General features: G+C 44.1%; 1 protein-coding gene across 1 annotated transcript; it reads right to left on the bottom strand.

The window, feature by feature from the left end:
* Positions 1-817: 817 nt before the first annotated feature.
* Positions 818-4,904, bottom strand: LOC126574064 (CD109 antigen-like). The gene is made up of 13 exons (XM_050234002.1): positions 4,797-4,904; positions 4,535-4,733; positions 3,777-4,470; positions 3,413-3,684; positions 3,253-3,341; positions 2,927-3,182; positions 2,623-2,844; positions 2,496-2,544; positions 2,016-2,432; positions 1,633-1,935; positions 1,154-1,566; positions 925-1,078; positions 818-852 (listed from the first exon to the last, which is right to left on the bottom strand). The coding sequence occupies exons 1-13, from the start codon at positions 4,856-4,858 to the stop codon at positions 818-820; spliced, it is 3,165 nt and encodes a 1,054-aa protein (XP_050089959.1). The 5' UTR covers positions 4,859-4,904.
* Between the last annotated feature and the right edge of the window lie 7,510 nt (positions 4,905-12,414).

Raw genomic sequence — 12,414 nt, 5'->3', positions numbered from 1 at the left:
TCTTAACGAAAACGCACACTGTTCGCTGTGCGCTTACTCTGGAAAAAAGCACCTGCTCTGGCCTGACTGTTCCAGAAAAAGTTGACTGGCAGGATACTTTAACGCTCGCTTTATTACCGCAACACACGTAGATGAGTTTCGAGGAGTCTGATCTAAATAAACGGAATAGAACGAGCCCGTTCGCTCAATCCCAAGTTGTTGGCACCACCATTTAGCACAGTACATCAGCTGGCACGCAATTGCCGGAATGTGCGTAATGCTGTACGATTAGATGATTCACGGCAACAATCAAACGAAAGACGGGAAATCGAAATCAACTTACCATACATATCGTTGTTTTTGTGTTTCTCGTCCATACTGCGTACTGACCACGATAAACCTTCTAGCAAACATTCGAATGCGCACAGCTCCATTTGCATCCATGCTGATAACAGTAGCGGCGGGCAATTCCCATTGCCAAAATGATTAGAGCAACTATCAGAACTGGTTTGAGCTAGGGCGCAAGTTTTCCAGCGCGTGGCGTCTGTTGAGTTGATCGAAGATGAATCAGCGGCAGTTGAGTCAGTGTCGGTCAGTCCTTCTGCAAAATGCGACGGTGCTGAAACTGCGAAGAATTGTTTATGTTTTGGCTCATGAGCATGCTGGAGAATTTACGATAATTTCAGCTCTTCTTAAAATGCTTCATTTGTTTGAATTAAATGTTATTTCTAAATAGCTATTACATACACGATTTTACGTTCGTTTACTTTATTTAAATGTTTTCTTTTTAATTTTACAATTTTCTAATAACTGAGCATCAACGAACCTTCTTCTGCTTCTAATAGAAGTTGAAAATGTGGATCGCATTCAATCCTACGGGAAACGGGGAAAAGCATAAAACACAACATTAGCTTACATTCAACATCATCGCACTTGCGTCCCTACCTGGGCGTTCGATGTCTTGCACTTTAATGAACGATGGTCTTTTGACAGGCATTCGATACCGTCTGTACGCAAAGACAGTAAAGCAAGTCGTCTCGTTACCGATACTATCGTAGTATACCATCAAAGTTGTTCCATCATGCAATATGTCGAAACTCTGCAGATTTTGGAAGAAGCGAAACATGTTTTAACCCATTTGCCCATGCAATTCTGTTACGCCCTTTTCACTTACACTGATAACATTGTCGGTTGTATGCTCAACACTATGGTTATCCATTGCATAGCCTATTGGTATACTAATTTCCACCAGTGTTTCGTTTGAATAGTCAACCTGGTTCTCTGAAATGAAGCTGCAGCAAACTTCAAGCTGCTTCAGCAACTTGGTAGCGGTTGGCAGCTTGATCATGTTTAAACGAAAGCTGGGATTGTAATCCATTAAATTTACACGGTTTTCCCAGTCAACCCGAACGTGTCCAAAACCAACACCGTTCACGTTCACGTCAAAACGCTTGACATGAGCTGGTATGGATTCTATTGTCACGTTCTTCTTCGGTTCCGAAATTATACGCAATTTTTCTTGCATGTCACCGTAACGGAATGACACACTTAAATTGTTTGGAATATTTTTGGGAGCTTCCGTATCAGCTGGAAAATAATGAAAAGTTCATTAGCCAGTGAATAGTCCTGCTGTAGTATGATTCAACCACTTACGACTGATTGTTAAGCCAACTTCAATTGAACCATTTTCTCCGATCTTTTTAATCGAATACGGTATCTCGTACGATGTGTTCAAATTAGATCCATGTTGGATATGCGTAGTATTTGTTCCTTCACCTATCTTCAAATCTTCCGGAAGTACTTTGATAATCTTCTTGAAGCTATCGGAGATAAGACCTTGCAAGATCGATGCATTCAACCGAATCTCCAGCTCACCCAACTTCATTGGCTTTACTAAAAAGGAGACTGGAGCATCGGAATTCGCTGGAACGTCCACATTTTTCGATGCAGTCACTTCTGGATTTAAAAACAGCGGGGAAAAATAAATTCAGTAAAGCGTTCCCGAAATGCGCATCATCAGTGGTTGGGTCATTCACCTCCCGTGTCCTGACCATTCTCATCGACAAACTGCGTCTGATTCTTTGTGTTAAACATCTCGACGGTGGCCTCAAACTCTTCATTGAGTGTGCTGAACAGAGTAAAATGCAACCGTACTGCCTCGTACCGTTTGATGGACTTGGGCAAATGGTCCAAAATGAAGAAGATTTTGATGGTCGAGAACCGGATCGGTTGCTTCACGATACCCAAACCATAGTCGGTATCAATTGAAAACCCCGTTATGTACCAGGAGGTAGCTGAATGAGGTACTGTCTGTACAAGCTCAACAGAGCCTGAATTAGGAACAGTCACATTCTCCCACAACCACGACTCCCAAAACTCAGTTCTATAGGGTCCGGGCATGCCAACGCGAGGGGTATCCGGATGCATTCCACGTGCTTCATACTCATTGCGGTCTAAAAGTGGACAAGATTGCTAAATATAGAAATCCACCGTTCTCCGCGTACATTATCACTTGCCTGATAGTGTGATGAATTCATCAGAAACCCAAGCAAACAATCCTGCGCTCTGTTAAGACATTTTCAATGAAGCAAATTCAGGCGACATTTAAAAATCATGAATCATGATCTATGAAAAATCACTCACCGATATAACACCAGCAGCGTTGGCATCGGTCTGATGAAACTTATTAAACATTTTCCAAATATCATCTAGAAAGACATCGTTATCTTTACCGTGCTGCTGCAACCGATAGTCATATGCTGTTAACGCCACGAACGCTCCTGGACGACCCCGGATAGCAAGCTCAATTTCGTCCCCGGGGTCAACACCATCTTCGCTGATGTTCTCTTCAATGTTGACCTCGAGCTGAAATTTTATTTGAAAATCAGTAAAACGCGCTTCATATCTTATGACAGGCTTCGTCATGTCTTTGGTTGTTTATCATTACCGGGTTTCCGAGCTCGTTAATGAATATATCAACGGCGCCCAGTATCGTCTTGTTGTTGACCGTGGTGGCAACAACAATTCGTGACCGAGGGATAAGCCTTGCAGATACCATCACTTGAAACGAATATCTATACATCTGGTTTGGTCTGTAGAATCCAGTGTCAACAATGTTTCCTTTGGAAATTACGTAGTACAGAAGATTCGTCATCGCATGAGAGCAAGAGATCATTGTCCGTAACATTCTGTTAAATTTGACACTACAACGATAAGACAGATATTCATCAAGCTTACGGTCAATCGATTTGTTCTACACCGATGATCTTATACCGTGTTAGAAGCTTTACTTCAATGTACATATCAGCACTTTCCAGCTCATAAATCGTTTCATTCAGCCTCGAGTAAATGCCTTCCAACACCTGGTGTTAGAAGATCCATTCACAACACGTTATTTTGTATTTTTGAGAGTACATCATTCCACAAAACTCACTTGTAAGTAGCTCAGTTTCGTCGTTGCATTGGTCGCTTTTTGAAGGGTAATGTAACCGGTCGTATTAGTTGTATAATTTTGAACTACTAATCCCTCCGCACCACCAATTTGAACAAGCAGGGTAACATTTTTCGCTAGCTCATCGTTAAGATCAGTGACTTTCAATGTCGTGGTGAATGGCGTTCCCGGCCGGTACGTGAGTCTTGAGTCGTGAGTCACTTTGTATTTGTAATTAAACACCGTTATCTTCTGGTTTTTAATAGTTGTTTGATCTGAAAACATTGAGCAGCGTGTTGTAGCAGGCAGTACGAAAATCTCATCTCACCAACATTGTTCAGTTTTATCCATTTTGGTTTGTCATTACTTGAGAAATGCTCGGTAAAGGTGACCTTCAGCAGCACGTCGTAAGTGGGATCGTCTCTAACTACTTTTTCGTTAAAAGCAAGATAGACTTCTCCTTTTCCATGGACATCCAATTTCCCGGTAGAATCTAGCTTTTTCTCGTCGAGAGAAAGGTAGACATCGAACTTCACTGTACCGCTGACCGGTTTTCCCATGTAATTTTTAACTTCTACAGTCAGATTGAGCGCCTGATGCTCTGCTAGTGGCGCAACCGTCGGTGTGATATTCAGATCAATCGAGTACAACGCAAAGTCCCTCACGTCGAACAGTTTCGAAAAGGAAAACCCAGCGGCTGTGACACTGATATTGTATGTCCCAGACACCGGTATTGTAGGTATTGCTGTTTCGTTAGCAAACACTCCTTTCTTGAGGGAGACATTGGTCCATTTATGAAACACATCACCCTTGGGCCCATAGACGTGTACCGACACCGTTGTTTCGTGATCCAGCGGTGGCTTGAGATCGGTGTCGACCACGATCACGCGAAACTTTAGAATGTCGTCTTGTTTGAAGATAGGCTTGTTCAGTTGTATCAAGCCTAACATAGAAGAGTTATGAAATGCAAGTTTCGCTGTCTGGTTAATGGTAGTATTGGTCGAAGTTTTATTTCCTTCGATAATAAGAGAGTAACTTCCGTCGGTTAAATTAGCAGGTACCTGTGAAACGTGAATCACAATCATTCATTTTCGAAGAGTACACACGTCACAATTTCAAACTCACTGTGAAAGTTATCCTACGGTTGATGTCTGGCCTCACGGTCGCAGTCTCTGTGAGATTTATCAAGGAACTACCGTTAGAACCTATTCCTTCCAGGCGTACGTTTAACAAGCAATCACTTTTATTTTCACCAAAAACATTACTGACCACCACTGTATAATCACGATTGGGTCGTATTGTGTTTGGCCCCAAGATCAATATGCTGTACAAACGAAAAAAAAACACTTTGGACAACAATAACGAGAGAAATAAAGGTTTCACCTACGTTTCCCCTAGACTGATGCAAACTAGCACAATGCACAAAGTAAGTTTCATCATTGAGCACATTTTTATTTCACTTCATTTTCTGTACGTCTGACTCGATCGACACTTGCTGCAAGACTGAACGAAAACAACTTATTTGGCTCAGGCGTAGACTTACAGTTCGTAAAACACAGTCATCACTATCATTATGGGCTTTCCCTTTCTTTGTTATCACTATGTACTTGCCGACTTTTGATAATTTTACAAGAAATGAGTAACATAAACCGATGCATTTTGTTGTTTTGGAGGAGCTCATTCGGTCTCGAGCACATTAGTGCCGCGGGGCTATTGTAATCAGAGTACGAACTATGCTTTGCAGCGTATGATTAATGTATCAGAAATACGCAGAAGCTTCATGCTGACGTTGATGTTGATGGCTACATCGCGCACTGTATGTTGATAACCTAAGTTGTGAACCTATTCCGATCGTGTGTTTTCAATATGGAGTTCAAATTGTGCTCTGTACAGCAACATCTTCATAAATTGTGGGACATTTCAATCGTGCAATAAATTGTAACAATTTGTAAGCAACAAATATTTGCTTCAAGTAATTACTAAACGTTAACAACGCTACAGTTAACAACAGTAAACGTGTCTTTGTCGATATCCTTTTGCGCTAACATGGTCGTGTCGATCAGATTGAACTCGTCGTCGATCTCGAAAGTCGGCAAGTACGATCAGGAAGATCGGTATGCCTATGATCGCGTACACGATTGTCAGTGCTCGTCCCGTTGTCGTCGATGGTAAAATGTGTCCATAACCTGTCGTGAGATAGCGTGAGAGATAGAGCCAGATCTAAGATCACGAGTATTTTTGTAGTGTCCTGGGGGATGTACTCGCACAGTAACATAACCTAGAAAATGGTGAATGGTATGTAGCACACTACTGTCCATGTAGGAGATGTTTTATTAGGATCTGATAGCGAACTTGTAAGTAGCAGTTTTTACCAATCGTTGCCGACACCACCGTGAGGGAACAGATGAGGGACCGTTGACCAGAAGTTCCAGGCGGTGTTGCCACTGTACGACTTCATGCCCGCCTCGAACGCAATCTGTAGCTCTTCCTCGAACTTACGCAACCGGTTTCGAGCCGATAGCTTCCAATCCTCTTCCCTGGAAGTCAAAATGGGTCCAAAATCAACCAACTGTCGCCGGAACGGGTCGCCGCTGGAGACCCACAGTTGATCGATAAACTCTCGTTTCACGCGCATCACGCCACACTTGTACTGCGATTCCCCTTCGGTACCTTCGGCTTATGTATTTTAGTTTGTTTAGTCCCAAATACATCTTTTGAGGCCCATTTTAAGGTTTTATCGCCACAAAATGATAGTTATGGGCACGTGCGTGAGCAAGCCGCTTAAATCTGCCCCAAACGCCTGGTGAGTAGGCACACCGTTGTCGAACCGCAGGCGAATGAGTCGTGGCGTAAATCAGCCTGAATGTAGGCACACATGGCATGTAGGCGCAACATATCGCTGTCTCTCTCTCGCTCTTTCTTCTCTTTCTCACCGCGCCACACTCATTCCCTCACGCCACACATTACTAATTACTGATTAATTAATCGGCGAAACACAAATGCGAAATATAAACAAAAAATGCGAACGAAAAACAAGTCGAAAATGAGAAAAAACAACCACGAGGAAAAGGGGGAAAAGGAAATCGGTCGGAAATGGGTATGTCGAGTGCGCAACTCATTTTCCACGTTTCCATCTAAAAGTTTGTTTTACCACCGCCAGCCGACCTTGAAAGAGTCTTGCACATTAAGCGGATAAATTCATAGAAATGGCTCGACATTTTTGCAGGACCCATCAAGTTGTCTGCAAAAGGGAGATTTTAAAATTATTTGCCAAAACGCATCAAAAGTACTTGCCATCAAATGGTTCCCAAGTTTGATGGCAAGAACTTTTATTATTGTTTCTTTTTTGGGCAATTGCAATTGGGGGTGCGGCAAAATCTCTACGACCGACGGCTCTCCCACCCATTTCCACTGCACTCGATGAGCGGTGGTATCGTGGCGTTCTCACCCAAAAAAGGAAACCAGATTGAGTTTCGACGAAGCTCAATTTTAAATGCAAATCCATGTACAAATTTCAGTAAGGAGTAAGGAGCTACAAAAATCGATGCTGAGCGAGAACGCGTTGACGCAGTCAATGGATGAAATCTCATGTCAATGACTAATTTGACTGAACACGATGGTGGGCATGGTTTATTTTTCCTGCGCATATTAAGCTATGCTGCGCGTACCTCCCGCGGCAGGTGAATCTTGCACGGGTATCCTGCGGCTTGATGTTAGTTTGCCGATCAAACGCGCCTACCCACGCATCGGTCAGCATTACTATCAGTTTTATAGATTGACATGAAGAGGTGTGTCGCGCAAGCATTCTGTGCCCAGTGGCCGAATGTGCCACATTGAGATCGTGATTGGTGTATGCTATTAATCAACCGATTGACCAGCTACCATTTTTCAATCATGGCAAATCAGCCAGCCAGTAGCTGTGTGTGCCACTAATCACTGCAATGGCTGCCAATATGATACTATGCGCATGGATCGCCAATCGATCCGATCGAGGAACGCTAAACCGCGAAAGCATCAGATCGGGAACAATCGATGGTGTTTGCTTCGCAGATCATCATTAATAATCAGTATGAATCTGAGACTAACGATGCTCCCAAAAGGAATTGAATACATTCGACAGGCAATGTCACAGCCTGCCCGCAACATAATGTTCGGTAGCGTGCACAGGTTAAATGCTAAACAACGCTTGGTAGCTCGCGCAGCCCGGTACACATTTACCGCCAGTCTCACTTATGCATGCCGAGAACGCTCATGACATTTTCTACTTTTACTGGGTGATGATGATGATGATGATCGTTCCTGGAGTAAGATATCCCCATAATAGTTTCAAGGTTTGCGGCACATGAAGCATGCTTAAAGAAGTTGAAAACACACATGAGTATGTTGCAGCCTTCTCTAAACATAATGCTCGGTAACGTGCATCGTTTACATGCTAGCCAACGTTAAATGCCTATTGGAGAGCCATTTCCAAACTCATCATTACTACATCAGTAATGCACATGGAACTTCTTGCGTTCATAGAGCGGAAAAGCAAAAGATTTGTGTCTGATTTTACGATTCGTGCCGAGAGGGATAGACGCGCAAATTGTGCAGTATATTCAATTATGTTGGTTGTGCTGTTGTGCACACATGTTGTGCTCAACTTACGCTGTTTTGAGTAGGTTGCGCAGTTACAGCGATAAACTGAGCTAAGCAACTTTTCCGATTCTTTTTGTTCCTTACATAATTTTTTCCACTCACCAAAGTATCTTCATTTGTGATATGTGTAAACAGTTTAGTAATGTGAACTCTACTTAATTAATTAAACTGTGCGTTGAGCCGCTGTGACTGAAGCGATGCAAACAATTTCAAATCCACTGTTGATGTCCTAGATAGATAGAGAAAGAGAACGCCAAGCGCTTCCATTATGCTGGTGCGGTGGCTGGTGCTACTGTTCCTGGTGTGACCATGTCCATCGTAAAGCCAACAGAACACTCGCAGGAACGGAATTTCTGGAACGGAAAAAAAAACTCCCGCCACGAGGTGGTAGTCCTCGATGGGTTGGTACTGCTGGCCAAATGCGTGACAAGCGTGACCATCGTGCTAGCATAACAAACATGGAGTTCTCTCCCAACCCCCCCCCCCCCCCCTGCTCCGCCACCCTGGTGACCGTAAAAACCTGGCGAGAAAGTAAAACGCACACTCGACCAAATCATTTTGCGCCCCACAGCACATTAGTATGCTGCCACCGGGGGCAAGTACTCCGGCTGTCAGTTCGTTTGTCATTCCGGTTGACCGATTCCACTTTATCCCGCCTCCTCTCCCTGCCTCACCACCCACAAGGCGATCGGTATAGCCGTGGGTGCGTACGTGCCTCCTTCACAGCGAGCCGCATCGGGTGGTCCCCCCGGTGGAGGAGGAGAAGGACCAACCAATGGGGACAATCCCAATCCTAGTGGTCCCGTGGGCCTTGATTTGTAGACCAGCTAACGGTTTTAGTGCCTCCTCTGAAGTGGAGGCTTGCGTATGTGGTAGTAAATGTTGTTTTAAACACTTCACGCCCTCCTCCTGCTCCAGGGAGGCCACTTTTATGTCTCGTACGCACTTTGTCCTCACTGGCTGGAGAAGATGGAGGGACACCTCACACCCACACACGAGGAAGGGACAGAGCGCGTATTCCCTTGGCGTGATAACGATAACGATGCAGAAAGAAAACGGAGGAGAGAAAAAAACTGGCCCTCTGGAGTCCGAGACCGAAACTGGGAACAGATCCTGAATCGCTGCGTTTTCGGTGCCCTCCACTTGGGATTGCGCTGTCGGAAGCAGTATCTATCGGGGGAGATGTTTTGGGTTCTTTCGTGCGTAAAGATTCCTTCGTGACGCTGTCTGGTGTTGACGGTATTTTTGCTTTCCTCCCCCGGTAAATGGTCGCCAATATTTATTGAGCCACGACCGCACGCAGGTAGCGAAAGGTGATGAAACCAATATTTGCTGCATTAATGTCAAGTAACATAAAATATCTCGATAAAACAGTTTATGCACAGCAGGTTTACGAGCTGTGGGGTTGCCGTATCCGGAAATGGTTGCCCTGTGTTGTTGTTTGGAGTTGATCCAGCATTGAGGAAACAATTAGGGGGACATAAGGTTGGAAAGGACATTTTACAACGTCAATAAAACTATCAATATGGGACTATTCAACCGGAGTAATAGAATATCACAATCGTATGTTTTAGAAAAAATATGTTTTGTTGTTTCAATCAAAAAGCAGATTGGTGGTATTTGAGCAAAATATCAACAATTTGCAGTGGCGATATTTATTCATCTTCAAAATAATCGTAAGTAGCGATAGTTTTCAGTTTAATGAAGCTTGTTTCTGAAGGCAGGAATACACGAAGCGTAAACTCTCGTATAAACTCAGAATGTAATGCCAAAAAGTTTACGCTTCGTGTGGCAGGCATAATCGCATAAAAGTTTATACCAAAATGTCAACTGCAATTACATTCGTGCACCTGCAATTACACTATGCTATTACATCAATTACATGTGTTTTTGGCCACAAAAAACATAAATCGACGAGATAAGTTGATTTCTGAACATCTTCTTTTATATTCTAAGATGTTTTTACTGTATATTAGCGATTGAAGAACATTCAATTCTTCATAACGCTAGGCTTCATGTTGGTGCTGTGTTTATGCTTGCTTTTACGCTCGGATTTACACTCCGCGGGCCTATAATCTTTTTGACATAAGTATAATCTTTTTGGCATTACACTCTGAGTTTATACGAGAGTTTACGCTTCGTGTATTCCTACCTTGATACTACATTTTTTAGCTGAGTTAACAGATACTCCTTGTTTTAGCACACATATGATACCCTAAACTGCAGGTTGTTAAACTTACTGGAATCCGTAGATGATTTTGAGTTTTCAGTACCATTTTTATTTTTTGCATGAAACGCTCTACGACATGAAACGCTAATCATCTATTTTTCATTAACTGCATTTAAAAGTAATAATGTAACGTTATATATTGGCAGAACTTTCTTTTGACTCGCAATTTTAACGAACCTTTGCCGGTAAATGATGATACTAAACGAATCAAGCATCATATTAAAATAATCAACACTACCGAAGCTGAATCAACGGTGCTGTAGCTTTAAAGCCATTTGAAAATGGAAGAATCCATGTTACTAGCCCACAACTCCCGCCAAATCCCTGTAACAAACCAACCAGCACAACCGAAGCTGCAGAACCGCAAGAAAAATGCCAGTTTTCCATTTTCCCCTCCCCGAATCAACCTTGTAAGCATCATACTTAAGATTTTCAATATCTCCACTCCAATAAAGTAAGCGAAGCTCAAGATACACCGATCGAGTTCCGATGGTCTGCCGTTAACGGCAACGGCATCAAGAGATGCCGAGTATTTCCGGGACGCTCGATATTGAATATCAATAACATATTTTTGTTCGAAAAACCTTTTATCCCACCATCCGAAGCCGAATCCGTAAAAGGAAAGTGAGAAACACACCTCCACGTGGATTAGCCCACGACCACCAACACCATCATCATCATCAGGATGATGTGTGCCCTGTAGTGGTAGCTACCTACCGGATGTCGGTTTGCATCCCGCCTATGCCTGGACGCGAACGATGTAACTGTCTTTCCCGAACGACCTGGCTAAACGGCTTGGAAAAACGTAACGGACCGCAAATGACACCGCCAGGGACGGGCCGGTGTCGGTTTTGGGGCGGGACAGGATATAAAACATTCCCCCAATCCACGAGGCAACCAACACGGGAAACACGGGAAACACGGGAACCACGGGACCTCCTGATGGTAAGTGGAGGTGTAAAATGCCTCTCCTCGGTCTGTTCTTTCTCTTCGTGCACCTTCTCCACGACAACAAACACTTTTCGTGGCGTCCAGACCACCTGAATACGACGGTCGACGTCGTCTGGATTTCTGGCATGGGAGAAACACCCAAACACCTCCGGCAATCCTCTGGCATCCTTCCTGGAGTAGCCCACCGGAGCCTGGCCGTTCACCTGCTTCATTTATTATTTACTTGCAACGTTTTTTTTTTTGCTTTGCAATTTTTCCCCGGAGAAGCATTTTCCCCGAGCGATGATGGATCCCGGGCGGTTCTGGAGCTCGGCGGGGTCGTCTGCGGTGCCCGTACGGGGTCTGGACGGTTTTAGCCATTCGGAAACAGACCAGCACCAGACCACTGTTCCGTGTTCGTGTCTTTGAAGAGATTTTTTTCTGGGTGTTCTGTTCCATCGTCTGGATCTCTGTCTCTGGCGAGTCTGTATCAAGGCGAGTCATTCACTTCACTTTCTGATTTCGTGGTGCCTCAGGTGCCTCGCGGTTGATTGTGACAGTGACGCACTGCAGGGGAGGCTCACAGGACGTTCAGAGACCATGGCGCAACGGATGCAGAAGTCTTTGATGCCTGCGGTGTTACTTTTGAACTTGCTGTGGTCTGACGTGGCCACGGCTCACTGGGTGACCATCATCATTGACTCACTCACAGGAGGATGCTGCTGCGTAGTTGATGATACCAGACTACCTAATACTCAACGGCCACATCTTCAATTGGACTTCCGATCGCCATTCCGTGTGCCAGGAACCCTAATTAACCCACTTCGTGGACAAACGAACGCGGTGGTGGCAGTATTCATCAATTCTCTTCAAGCATTGATTGACAGCTTCATTTCAATATTTAAATTGGAAATGAAATGTCCAAATTCCGGTGCAATGTGGATGTAATGATGGAACCCTCTACTAACCCCAGCACAAGGGTCAACGGCGAGGAACGCTCTAGGCCGAGGCTTCCTGTTTTGTGAAAGAATTTCCCGATGGAACCATAAATCATCTCCTTCCGCGGTAACCGTTCGTGATTCATGAACAGTGTCGAGACCGCGATCAACTCTATCCACCTCAGTTTCAACCCCAAAAGCAATTGCAATTGCCGTGTCCACCGTTTGCCGTGCTCTAGCTATCTGGATAAAACCGAATGAACTGCACG

Source organism: Anopheles aquasalis, chromosome 3, assembly GCF_943734665.1.
Source record: "Anopheles aquasalis chromosome 3, idAnoAquaMG_Q_19, whole genome shotgun sequence".
In the NCBI taxonomy this organism is placed as follows: domain Eukaryota; kingdom Metazoa; phylum Arthropoda; class Insecta; order Diptera; family Culicidae; genus Anopheles; species Anopheles aquasalis.
This window is presented reverse-complemented; position numbering and strand designations above follow the sequence as displayed.